This window comes from Strongylocentrotus purpuratus, unplaced genomic scaffold, assembly GCF_000002235.5.
Source record: "Strongylocentrotus purpuratus isolate Spur 01 unplaced genomic scaffold, Spur_5.0 spur5_scaffold_21, whole genome shotgun sequence".
Taxonomy (NCBI): Eukaryota; Metazoa; Echinodermata; class Echinoidea; order Camarodonta; family Strongylocentrotidae; genus Strongylocentrotus; species Strongylocentrotus purpuratus.
The window spans coordinates 4046633-4061036 of record NW_022145607.1 but is presented as its reverse complement, the minus strand read 5'-3'; the positions used below and the strand labels follow the sequence as shown (position 1 = coordinate 4061036).

General features: G+C 38.8%; 1 protein-coding gene across 1 annotated transcript; it reads right to left on the bottom strand.

The window, feature by feature from the left end:
* Positions 1 to 774: 774 nt before the first annotated feature.
* LOC584569 (glutamate receptor ionotropic, kainate 2) lies at positions 775 to 13704 on the bottom strand (the record flags this gene model as incomplete). Its single annotated transcript, XM_030995096.1, has 12 exons — positions 775 to 1572; positions 1914 to 2170; positions 2567 to 2795; positions 3306 to 3866; positions 4311 to 4520; positions 5067 to 5171; positions 5900 to 6007; positions 6360 to 6515; positions 7041 to 7214; positions 7670 to 7723; positions 11588 to 11763; positions 13386 to 13704. Coding segments are annotated over 12 exons (2517 nt in total), but the record flags the coding sequence as incomplete, so codon positions are not given.
* Between the last annotated feature and the right edge of the window lie 700 nt (positions 13705 to 14404).

Genomic DNA, 14404 nt, shown 5'->3' with positions numbered 1-14404 from the left:
TGCAATTAACACATGTTCGAATAGGATGTCGACTAAACTTGTACTTTCGATGGTTTCGTGTAGGTTTCCCTTTGCCTCCCTAACAGATCACAGTAATGAATTTATATTGTCATCGGAAATTTTAATTATCATAATACGGTGGTAGATCCACGAGATAGATCCACGAGCATAATTATGCACCAGCCTAAATATCGAATCAAATATTATCTTTAATACAAAGTTATTCAATTTATCTGTAAATGTATGGATATATTAAAACTATTCCATATACCCTATACTACTTCTGATTTACCTTGGACATTGATAGACTAGCAGGAATGGCAGTCTCTTATTAACATTATACAATTTATAACCATTCTCTTAGTGATATTGGCTGTATTTTTTTAAGAGTTCCATGTTAAATAAAAAAAATTATTCACTCTTCCCCTTCCACAATTGGAAGTTACACTTTGGCTCGTGTAAGGTGTAATAATAATAATGTACGTACATTTATATAGCGCATTTTTAATATACATGCTCAAATGCGCTTTTCAGTTATATTTTTAAGAGAAGAGGTGAGCTTTAAGATAATTTCTGAAGGTATTGACAGTATTGTTTTGTTGTCCTAGTAATGCTTCTCAAAACGCCTTGGAAACCAAGTTGACTGGCAGACCATCTTGCAAGGCTTTTGGTGAACAAAGGTGATGTAAAAGCATAGCAGGAGTTGCTGCCTGCAGAATCTTTGCAAACAACCTCTAACAGCTTAACGGGTGTATCTGCCGTGCCTCAGCGTTCTGTATCTACCTGCTTTACAGTGCAAGTATCGTCGTTCGTCTCTTTAGTTAGCCATCTCAATAAGGAACACAATTCTATCAAGGTTGTATCGTCTTCATCTCGCATCTGTATTACGCATGTACATGTCAATCATTTCTCTTCCACAAGAAAAGGTTGGTCACCATCAAAATTCAGAAACCAACACTTCTTGCTCCAGATATCAAAAATAGTTTTGCTCCTTTCTAGGTTATTATGCAGAATTCAGAAGACAAGTTGAACTCTTGCATTTACAACCATGTCACGTCCCGTTTAGCTACATCGCCGGCTATTATTGCAATTTACTGCAACTTTGCTCCTAACAAAATCTGAAAGATCATTGGAGGAAGTTTTCAATCTCTAATGTAAAACGCATCAAATTTCAGCCGCATCCGGACAGCAGCTGACCATCGAGTTCATCTTCCAGCCTCTGTTTGCGTCTTCAAAGCATCCATGCTCAAACTGTGAAATTAACTTCTCCTTCCAACAAGTAAATTCTTCTAAAACCGCTCGAAATCGAACTGAGCTAAATAGTTTTGCTCTCTGCTGTAATAAATAGAGTAGCATTTAAAATAACAATGTATACAATGTTTTGTTCTATATGAGCTCTTTACGTCATGCTAGTGGTTCCACCATCTGCATAGACTGCCGACCGTTGATGTTAGGAGGGTACGTAGTGGTAGGGATGTATTTATGTTCTATTACTGGCTTGCTATTCCGTCGCTTGTTGTTGCAGCGAAACGCGAATCGGAGTTCCGACATCATTTCGCCGCATAGCGATTTCTGAAAAATGGCAAACAAAAAGGAGATTACATTCAGTAGTGCTATTATAATTTTTTGGTTTAATAACTTACTAACAAAATGTAACCAACACTGCATTGACCTAAACAGATTACCATAAACAAGAGGGGGGGGGGGGGGGCTGTCATTCAAAATATTGAAAATATCGGAGCAGTCATCATCTCATATTTGGACAGCGCAATAGTATAAGTTTAATAAACCCAGAATAATAGTCGCTGGAGCATATATATCATTATTCAAGAAAATTAAGTCGGATCATAAAAACGGTATTCAGGCTACTGAGCCTTCTTCTGGGGTAAATGGGAGGGGCTACATGAACCTACCCTGTCAATCATAGCATTCTGTCTTGATTTCCAGATGAACTCTGCGAAGGCTGCTATAAGACCACACACCAGACCCGTGATAAGGACCAGGAAGATCCCTCCAATGTTCTTCAGACCCAGTGAGTTAGCTTCATCACTCTGACCTGTACTCTTATGACATTGGTCTGTTCTCCACCACTTAGTCTTTAACTCCAGGAGCACATCATCCTCCTGAAGCTGTAGGATCACCTTGGTGATCTCGTCTCGGTAAACCGAACCTGAGGCAGAAATTAATAAATTTATCATCAGCTTTCGTTTTAACACGATCGCGAAACTTTTTTTTTAATCACCCTATAAAACTAATTTCAATGAACATTTGTATAACCTACAGAAATATGCGATCATGGCTATGACATTACGTAAACCGATTATTTTTGCTATAGGAAATACAGGTATTTAAATCATAGAATTGATTTATCGAATGCCTTTGCGATTATATTATTTCTTCCGTTCCAATATAATCATAATTATTAGCGATACATTAAGAAAAAAAATTGTATCAATCAAAGTTTATAAATTGGAAAGCATACTCTTCAGCTAATTGTGGAATCGCTTCAACCAATAAAAGAACCTTACATTTTTAGTTCCGAATATTTTTTTAAAAGTTATCTTACCAAGTGGAGTTCCGATGCCGTAACCTCTTGAGTTGAGCAGCCCTCCAATAGCCGTCAGGTTATTACAATGCTGTGAGATGACGTAATCAGCCATAGCAGACTCCATCAGATAGGCATACTTTCTGTTGTTGAGTACCTGCTGTATCCCGTCATTATACGTGTTTGTAAACACGTGCTGTCGGGAGCTCATGAATTCCCACATCTTCATATAGGTTGGGATCTTAGATCTCTGTGAAGCAAAGCGTAGCAGGTGTAAGGATAATGAATATGATATGTGCATACAAGTTTAAATGATCTCTTGACAAATTATAATGGGCAACTGCTAGAGACTTTGGTGGTGCTCAATTATTATTACCCGGGTTTAGGCATGGGTGTCAGTATGGCGATCTAGCATTTAAGGGAAGTTCCTGCCAGGTACCACTTTACCTCACCTGGGTCGAGTGTGGCACATGTATATTAATGTCTTTCCAAAGGACATTAGTGCCGCAGTGGTACTCGAACAGCGAACCATGTGATTCACAGTCCAGTGACATATCCACTTTAACACGACACCCCCTCGACACCTTTTCCATCTCTTATTTGAAAGATACTCTAGCAATTTCAAAACATCAGTGTCTTATGATTCGGTAACCATTCACTAAATTCTGACATAGTTAAGTGGTACTTGCAAATATTGTTATCAAGTTTAACACTCTCTTATCAATTCATCGCGTCATCTATCACCAGTTATCCTACTTACCGAGAAAAATTCTTCTGTTGATCCTCCTTTCCTGGTGCCATACTCAATGGATGTTTGCTTTGCTAGATCATCAGCCGTCTGGATAGGAGACACCATCCTCTCGACCGTCAGGAAAGCAGCGAGGTTAGCAGTATAGGAGGAGATCAAGATGAGAGAGAAGAACCACCAGAAACCACTCAAAACCCTGGTGGAGAACGCTCTAGGGTTGATTTCAGAACCTTGCTGCATGAGTCCACCGAACGAGAACCAGAGGCAGTTAAAGAAGTTGAACTGATTCTCGACTGTGTCGTAGTCTGGGTTGCATGGGTGCGAGTTGTACCACTCGTAAGGGCTGAATCGCGCCAGGACGAAGAGGACGAAACTGACCAAGAGAAATGCGAGGATGACATAGAGCCAGACATCTGGAGACAGCGGGTTGAGGAAGGAGAAGACGCCAGGGTTCTGGGGTTCAGGAACTCGGAAGAGGATGGTCACACCCAGGTACATCCAGGGTTTGGAGAAGTCAATCACCTTCTCACGGGCGTAGCTGATTGTGAGAGGAGCTGCTGCTAGGTCGGCTCTCTGTAAAGAAAAGGAGGGAGGTTGTATAAGAATTCAATGAGAAAATTGAAATCAAGATTATTTACAAGGGTGTCGATCCCTTAATTTTCGACCCCCACACGGACTTAAATGTGAATCACTATGAATATAGCGCATGTTTCCGAACACTCCTTTTGCAATATTAAATTCATTTCAAGGAAAAACGTGTTTTGCTTTTTGGGGATAAGATTACAGGATATCAAACTAAGTGAAGGCTTTTCAAAAGTTCAAGAACATTTAGGTATACAATAACTCCAAAAGCCTCATCCCACATTCAGAATGAATGAGAGCTAAATAGCCAAAATAAAGTCCCATTGACCACGGGTAGCCTCATCAGTATTTTAATACCGTTCTTCCAGAGGGCCATGAAAAGAAATACGGGTAAATATTCATGATAGATAATACGAAAAATGTATTTTATCTCACCCTTTCGACCAGCTCCCCAACCATGCCGTTCCATTGCCCCTCTGAGATCTCGGAGCCATAGTCTCCATCAGGTACCAGCTTGATGATGTAGTTGAAGGACATATACCTTGAGATATGATCGAGTAGATCAATGATGAAACCTTCAAAGCGAGCATTACCCTCCAGCAGTTCACCGTCAGGACTCTTCCGCCTCATACAGTACGGGGGTTCCTGTAAACAAGCGATCAGGGAGACAAAATAGAAGTGGGAAAGATCCATTAGGTTCAACGAATTTGCAGTTAAAAAAATGTTTATAATGTTATACCAATCACATTACTTGTATATCTTAGTATGCCATTAATTGTAATGCCAAATCAGACCTACACGTAGGTGTTCGACAATTGATTTGTTTTCTCTCAATAAATTCTTCCATATAAATATTACTGATTGCCTAAATATAATATCAATTTTACTGTAAATACAGAGGCTAACCTACGATGTCATGTGTACAGTGAAGAAGCTTATTACACGACGCATATCGAGCACGTAGTGGGGGCACGTAACCCCATCAAATGGGCAACAGAAAAAAATTACGAGAGATGGGGGAGGGGAGATGAGATGATACCACCGTGTCGTAAACCTAATCAACAATATCGTTATTTCGCATTTCATACATCGATTAAGACCGGATATTAAGACCCCCCCCCCTAATGAACCAGGTGCCCCTCAATGTCTGGATTTACGCTACGCCTCTTGATGTAAACGAGCTTTCCTTACCAATATGGTCGTGATGATAAGGGTCTTATTGTTGAACGTAGAATTCTTATCGGTGTGCATTTCAACAGGGAAGATATTCAGTCCGTTTTCATCCCATTCACCAACCTAGTTCAAGGAGAGCAGAGAAAGAAAACAAAATCAAGAAGTGTTTATGCGATGAAACAAACTCATAAATCATAAAGTCTACTAAAGAGATAGATACTTTGATAATAGCCGTTTTATATCGCTTACTTTTATATCGTAATTCTTTGCTGAGAAAAGATACTTATTGGTTCTAAAATGATAATGTTGATTTTATGAGCTTTTATACGATTAACGGAATGTACAGGTGTATATCAACAAAAACATTTTGGTAGTCTCTTAGACCACGAATATATTGGTACAACGCTTGGAAACTTAGTGTAAGGCGCTATATAAATGTAAAAAATATTAATAATATTATTGTTATTATTATCATTATTATCATTATCATCATTATTACTATTATTATTGACATTATAATATTATTGTTATTGTTTTTGCTATTATCATTATTATGATAATAATTATCATTATTCTTATTATTATTATAATAATCAGTATGATAATTATTATTATTGTTATCATTATTATTATTGTTATTATTATGATTATCACTATTATTTCTATTATTACCATTATCATCATGCTAATCATAAATTTCTACAGAATATGTCTGAGTTTACTACTTTAGTTATCTATTCTTCGTAATTTGTGTTAACTTTCTTTATTCTCTACATCTGACAATATAAGAACTTCAGTAGTCATAATACTGCAGAAACCAACCAAATTTAAAAACATGAACAGTTTCTTACCGTTTTGAATCCTACTTGCTCCATGAGTTCTGAGATGAAGAATCTGGGGTTTTCCCTTTCTCCATTCCTGTCAAACGTGATGGGTCCTGTGAGACCGTTGATGCTGGTCTGCAATGAAATGAATACATAAAGAGGAAGTATTATAGAACGCGAGACAGACTTGTTAATATGTCATTAATGAAATGAATTAGCAAAGGCAGACAACGATAGAGAGCGAGAGAGATTCGTGAGCGTTGGTCTGTAATACAAAGAAGAAAAAAGTATATAGCGAGACAATTTAAAGAGAGAGCGAGGTTCTTGAACGGACAAGAATTTTGCCTGCAAATCATATATATTAATAAATACACAACCTTGTAGATAGTGTTCTAAATCTTCAAAGTGGTAACATTAAATCACTGAGGATGATCAAATGTTCACGCGATCAATGTTGATATAAAATAAAGTAAATTTTAGGCTTTACCGATTGCAGAAAATTGTAGAAGGTGAGTCCATCGTTCCATTCAGCTTGCTCTCCGAAGCAACTGAGCGACCTCAACGAAATATTCCGAGTACTTCCGAGAGCCTCCAAGCCATTGGCGACCACACTAACAGCATCATAGAGCAAGGCAGCTTCCGTCTAAATGAAAAATAAAAATAAAATATTTGATGAATAGATAATCATTCATAGAGCATATAAATACGGTTCTTGGTGATTATAAAATACCACGACTTGTATTAAATACTCTTCCTCCGCAATTGTGTCTATGATCATGAAATCAATCAATCATTCAATTAATCACCTACACGTACCAATAACTCAATTAAAATATCATCTATCTAGTTTATTTATCTATCGGCCAATCTAATTAGTATCTATCTATCTATTCATGTATACATTGTTCATCTATTTCTCTCTCTCTCTCTCTCTCTCTCTCTCTCTCTCTCTCTCTCTCTCTATTTCTCTCTATCTATCTATATATCAGTCAATAAATCAGTCACATCAACTTGAAATTGAACTTGAAATCAGTAAACTCTATGGATGAGCCAGTCACTCAATCAGTCAACCAACCAATCAATCAATAATCAATCAACCGATTACTCACTCATTCACTCACTCACTCACTCAATCAATCAATCAAAATATCATCTCCTCCCTACATACCGTGAGGATACTGAAGTTCCTTGTTGTCATGGTAACACTCCTAGGTCCTATCTGCATGGCGTTCCATTCTGCCATAAAAGCCTCAACAAGCTGATCATAGAGGTTGAGCATATGCAGGGTAGTCAGGTTCACCTTGTCACCAGTGTACCGGGACATGTTCAGCAGGTAAAGATCCTGTTTGATAACGAAAAAACAAACACAAGAGGGTTATATAAGTTATTCTCAAAAAGCATTCCCGTATAGACAGCCAAATTGTTTGAATTCGAGTAATAGAAATACAGAAATGGAAACAATACTATACATCAAAGGCTACTGCTGACACGAGTAGAATGGACTTAGACGTACAGATTATGATGATGAAATATGACAATGATGAAAGAAATAAAACTATTAGGTGGAATGTTGTACGGGATATTTTAAATTCAACTTGCAAGTTTTCTGTGTGTGAAATGACAATTGGAGTAGGTTTGACACGATATCAAAAAGTATATTGACTAAATATACCACTCTGAAATGACGATATGATTCATTTACACTGGTAAACAATGAAACTGAACTATTTTACGATAAGACAAATTTGTGTCAATAAAATGAACGTGTCTGTAAAGAGGATTGAGGAGACGGCTTACCAGTGACACGAAGAGATAGTGGAAGTAACTTCGAAGCATTTGTAATTCTAGCATCTGAAAGAAAGAAAGAAAAAAAAAAATATCAAAATTAGTGTTATTGGTATGAATATGTTACATTCATTACGTTATCGGCTTAACGATTTAATATTCGTTACCTTTTTAAAATGTGAAAATGTAAATATTACACAACGATTCCTGTCAATATGAAAAGGACATGGTTTCAGATGTCTGAATAAACAGCTGTCCATGATTACAAACTAATGGAGAGTTGCTCTGCCTCAGATTCAGAATTGAGTTCTACATAACATCAATGTTTAAGAATGCGGTATCACCTGAAGATAATACTATTCAAGATCTTTATGAATCCTACCAATCTAAGACCCCTGTGGAACTCAAGGTCAAGATATCACCTTATGTGGGGGCGCTAGCTTGATGGGAGGAAGCCCTCACACTGGTGGTCAAATTGAGTTAGAGGGGCATTCGGGGACATGGCGACCCGTGCTAGAAAATGATGGAAGTACATTCCGACATAATAATATGGCATTCACCTTTTCTCCTCTTGTACTTCTCACTCTCTGTTATCACGATTCTTACGTGTTCTATTTTGTTTCCCCCTTCACCCTCTGTATATAGCCCAGGGAGAGGGTTTGACCCCCTCATATTGGTGGTCAAATTGGGTTAGACGGACATGGCAACCCATTATAAAACATGGTTAAGCAACTGCTGTTCGACGTGATTCTGACCCCCCCCCCCCCCCCTCATTCTCTCCATCTTCCCATCTCCCCATCTCCCAAGCCTCAATATATCCAATATTTCCTCTATTCTTGTCCTTTCCGTCTCTCTTTAAGTTTCCCTGCCATCTTCTCTTTACCTCCACCCCCATCTCCCCCTCTCTCTCTCTCTCTCTCACTCTCTCTCTCTATCTCTCTGCCCCCTCTCTCTCGATCCATCGATCTATGTACGTATGTATCTACCTCTCACTACACCTCTCTATTACTCCCTACCTCTCTCTCTCTCTTTCTGTCTCTCCCTCTCTCTCTCTCTCTCTCTATCTCTCTCTCTATCTCTCTCCCTATCTCTCCATCCCTAGTTTTCTGCCTCTTAATATTGTTTACTCTTTGTTTCATCCCTATTTCTCCATCTCCCGTGACACCCCCTACGGGACTCGCATCACTTTATTTAGTCTCATAACCTAATTCTTGACCCGAGTGAAAACTGTTGCTACAAACATGACACAGTATACTGGCATAATATTGAGGTTTCGACGCATCTTACACGTCCTTGAATGCATCCTCCTCTCACCTGTCACCGCTATGAATAATAAACCAAGAATCATCATGCATTTTTGATAAGATTACGACAAGAGAAATGTGGCCATGTCGCTGTATCCATCTCCGCTATGCCCTTATTATACCTCAGTCATGCCGCCAAACCAACCCCACGCTCAATCCTAACCGACAGATTCTTAAAGCCCACTCCACACAATGCGATCTTAATGCGATCCAATTCTCGAAGAAATGGCAAATATGTTGGATATATAAATTTAAACATACATCATGTCCCCGATTCAGTTTGTAAATAATGATAAAAATGTTAACGTCATCCGGAAATGTAGTGCATTTAAGCTCAATTAGAATAAACAGTCGAATAGGCTTCAAATCGTAGACGGTCGCACTACTGGTATGACGTCACTACGATTATAAGCCGATTTAGCTTATCCTTCTCCAAGGATGCTTGGAATCCATTGATATTAAAATTGTTATTAATCATAATGACTATTTAGATCATCAATCATTAAGATTTTAGAATTGTGAATATCCATATCAAATGCTCTTTCAAATTCTTAGATCGTAGACATATCGTAAAGTGTTCGGTGCGCTTTAGTCATTCTGGATAATTATCCTGTTTTGTGTCTTGTCGATCTGGGGGCGTTTCACAAAGCCTTTTTTCAATGACAAATGACAAAAATCAGTGACAAATCTGCTGATAACGAATCAGAAGCAAGGATATCAGTAGCTTTTAACAGAAATGTCTGTCACTGATGACAAGCTTTGTGAAACGCCCCCCTGGTCTCGATCTGCTCGGTGTGACCGGGGCACTGTAATGGTGCTGAGTTCACGTGGTAAGTGATGGAGGTAAATTGGGGTGGAACCTTCTAAGAGGATGATCAGCTTCCAAGTTCAAAGAGTAGACGGCATGCTGTGATGGATGAATCGAATTCTTCTTCTAAATTACATTATATGACCCAGCCATGTGTGTGACATTGGGTTCCTGTTTCCTATCGGTGTCGTATATCTTCCTAGCGGCGTTGTAAAACAGCGAGCCAAGAGGGAGGCAATAGCTCTGTCAATAGTTAAGGGTGTAAGATGACGAGGACATCGACAATACGGAGCCGTACTGATATCGTCAACTTTTTAGAATGTTATTTTTTATTTTCATCCAAACTCGCAAAAACAAAGATACATGGTTTTCATTTCAAAAACAAAAAACGGTGTGAGTTGGGTTAGCAATTTGAGCCGAGCACGGGCACAATAGTTTTGTTGACTGATTTTGAAAGTCGGGCTGAGTATCATCACATTCTTTAATTCTTTCCTTTTCTGTTTTCATTTTCTTTTTCACACGTATTTTCTTTCCTTCGTCTTTTTGTTTTTGCTATTATCAGTATTTTCCTTCCCATTTAGTTTTCCCTTTCGTATTCTATATCATTATGCGGGCTCTCTAGCTCTATCCCTATCCCTCCCTTCCCCTCTAGGTTTGTATGTCTGTCTGACTGTGCCCCCCCCCCCCCCCCTCTGTCTCTGTCTGTCTGTCTCTCTCTCTCTCTCTCTCTCTCTCTCTCTCTCTTCTTCTCCCATCATCTCTCGTTCATTTGTTTTAAAACAAATTTAATAGTCTCTCGCCTTTTCATTCGTTCTTATCTTTCCATTCTACTTTCATTTTCTGTTCTCTCCCATATTTATTCTAACTTCTTTCTGCGTACGTTTCTTCATCTTCCAGATCTTGCTAACTTATTCCAAAGTCATGTACATCGCATTCTCAAAGTATCCCCGATCTTTATCATGACTGTTATACATTATCAGGATTATAAAGGTCTTGACCGCTTTGAAGGACAGAACATGATTATCTGTCAATAGAAACATCATCTTAAAATGTATCAGGTGCGTTCAGAACGCGAGCAAGGTCCCAAGGTATAGATCCTATAAGATTTCCATTACCACGCACCTGGTTAGACTCACTGGTATGAAACAAGGACACAGTATGGCAGCTATCTACACCTGATGTGAATATAGCCATCAGGGTATCATGTCAGAGAACCAAGTTTACATCAGTTTACAAATCAAGAATAGTAAGATTAGGAGGGGATGCGTAAAGGAGAGGGGAAAGGTGGAATATGTAGGTGATGAGATTCTTGTCATCATCTCTACATCACCGTTTATGTCTAAACTCCGAAGAAAAAAATATAACTGGTGTACAACTTTGCATACAATTGAAACTTGCCGCTCTAGCAGAGCATTAAGGAGTTCAACCTTTCAACCGTAAAGGTACAAAAGTTGCATCATTTCGATGGGTACACTTTTTTCACCTCTTGACATAAAAAGTGCGCTCAGTCATGGGTGTAGCTTTGCATCTAAAAAGGTGATAATCAGTGAAGGTGCAATTCAATACCATTTTATTTCTAGGGATATTTCTATGTATAATATGTAATGCCAAACTCTTGAAAGGTCAAGGGATTCGATGAATAGTATTCAATAAAACAGTTCAAATGTCGATATCTTTTGATCTAAAATTTGCTAATCAGAAAAGATTCCACAGGTTGAAAATGTTCAGGCCGTTTAAACTGTGAAACTGACTTCATTGTCTCGATACATAGCGTTCTGTGTAGGTTATGATGATGAAGAATGAAAATAAAATCATTACCTGTTCTAGTAAAATGGGGAGCGTCTCTCTCCGGCAATCAATGACGATGTGATTAGCTCCTGATGTCTTTATCCTTTTAAGCAGAGCTTTGTGATTTGATCCGACCATTCTCTCAACTTTAAGCTGGATACCCATGCTCGAGGACAGCTCTAAGATTCCCTGAAGTCTTTCTAAAGCTGTAAGGAAGATGGTCAAAGTATTTAATGACTATCTTTCTCTCTCTCTCTCTCTGTATCAAGCAAATTAACAAAGTTATAGAGTTGGATCATAATTATCTTAATTATTGAGATATATGCCGTAGGATTGTAGTTTTTAAAGCATTCACTGATGGATTAAAGTTGAAAGTTTAAGATCAAACTATCCCCTCTGTTTCCTCAAAAAACATATTGATAAACATAGATAAAAGAACAATGACAAATTGGAAATGAAAGCAAAAAGAGGCAAATTGGCTTGAAAAATGATAAAAACAAGCATTGCCACGACAAGTTTATTTGCATCAGAATGAGAGGACCTGTTGTAAGACATTGAAAGAGAAAGTGAGAGACAAGGAGAGACAGAGACATCCAAAATCATACAGAGAGAAATATAGGATGACATAAGAAAAACAAACATAGGCTAATAGAGAAAAGGAAGGGGAACAGGGGGAATTACAATAACCAGACATATGTAGGTGGCGCGACAGAGACATGGAAAATGAGAAAAGGTGATGAAAGAGAAAGAGAGAGAGAGAAATAGCGGGGAGAGGATGGAAAGCAGAGGGAGTGAGAGGGAGCATCATGAAAGAGTGACAGCAAATGCAGAGAACATTCCGAGTTGGTCGCCTACTAACCGATGTTTATTTTGTTTCAGTATGGGGTCTACCTTTGACGACCCCTTCCCACTCCTCCCCCCCCCCCCCCCCCCCACCCACCCAGCTAGTCACCACGTCGCTTTAATGTTAAAATGGATAAAACCAATTCACCCCCGAGACAGAGAGAAAGTAGGACAAACATTCATCGCAGTCATCTGTCTTCGGATTTACATGAAACAACTCTCCTTCCTTCCTTCCCTCCCTCCATCATGGAGTAATCCCAACTCTCCACTAATCAACGAGACGTAATTAAGGGCCACGATCGTATAGACGAGGGTGTTGGAGTCGATTCGTGCTTGCGGCACCCTACCCGTGCGATCGAGGCCTCTGGCTACAGGTTGGCGGTGTGCTAATACATGATGTAATACTAATTTCTGCTGCGTGCAAGAGTTCTCAATGTATTTATTGGCCATTCTGAATCCCATGATCATCAATTAACAGACATAGTAGAGGCAAACGTGTAATCCAACCTAGGTTTGTCCGTTTATTTCGCACTTCAAATTCTTTTGCTTGTATTTGTGTAGTAGTCATCAACACGTTTCAAAAGATGTCGCGTATAATTATTATTGTGCTTCTAAAGTTCATGTTCATTGATGGTTGACCGTTCGTTTATGTTCATAAAGTATTTCGTCGAGAAAGGGAGAGAAAGATAGAGAGAGAAAGAGACAGAGAGAGACAGAGAGAGATAGAGAGAAAGAGACAGAGAGAGACAGAGAGAGATAGAGAGAAAGAGACAGAGAGAGACAGAGAAGGGGACTTATATAGAAAGAGAGACAGAGACAGAGACAGACAGACAGAGATAGAGGGTGAGACACAGAGGGAAAGCGAGAGAGGGAGAGACAGAGAGGGGATGGAGGCTTGGATTGGGTAGAAAGTGCAAGAATTAAAAAGGCAGATATCCTGAAGAATAACAAACACTTACTATGTTTACGAATACACTAAACTTACCTTCATCTTCGTCGTACATGACTGTGACCTTCTTCCATTTATAATGTTTGACTATATCTACCATCAATGAGCTGATGTATCTAGCATGAGGGTATAAGCTGATGGTATTTGATAATGGCTCCACCCCTCCAAACTGTCTCCTTGTATCAACGTGAGGTACGTCCACCGAGTTACACACAGACCGAACAGCAAGAGCGCCATCTATCGACGTCGGGCCAACCACAGCTGCTATACCGTTTGCGTGTTGAAGTTGAGCACAAACTGAAACGATAAAACGAGATGATAAATTAGATGCTTTCCCCTTGATAAAGTCGTTTATGAATTAAGGTTAAAGTGTTATCTATAAAGAGGACACTAACCCATGTATATACATGCAAATTTCTATATGTCTTCATTTCAAGACCCATAATCACTCCAAATTCTTTAAGACTCTGAAGACTTCTAAATGGGTATCTTGAACGTTACAATTTCTTGATAATCATAAAGATATGCATTGGCACTGGACGCAAATGAGCCTCCATGAATGAATACATCATAATAGATCATTATGTGACTATTATATTTTTATGACACCGACCGAGGCGGACTTGAGAATCGCCCCTTTTAATGAGCTATTGACGGTAGATTGATGAGTACTAAAGGGGATAATATCATTTTCTTTGAAAATGGAAAGAAGAAATAGAGGGGGAGCAATGAGGAGGATTGGAGGGAAAGAGAGAGAGAGAGAGAGAGAGAGAGAGAGAGAGAGATGGGGAGAGAGAAAGAGAGAGAGAGGAAGGGAGGGAGGGAGGGAGAGAAAGAGATTATAGAGATATAAAGAGGGGAAGGGGTTGATCATAATAGGAGAGAGGCAAATAATCAGTAAAGAAAATGAAACTACCAGTTTAAAGACTTAAAATAATAAATATCACCAACATTATAAAGATATTTGGGTAGTATGATGATGACGAAAACGTTCATATACGGCAAATCGGAAAAATTCCTAATAATGGACTGGACTTTTAACATCATAATGTAAC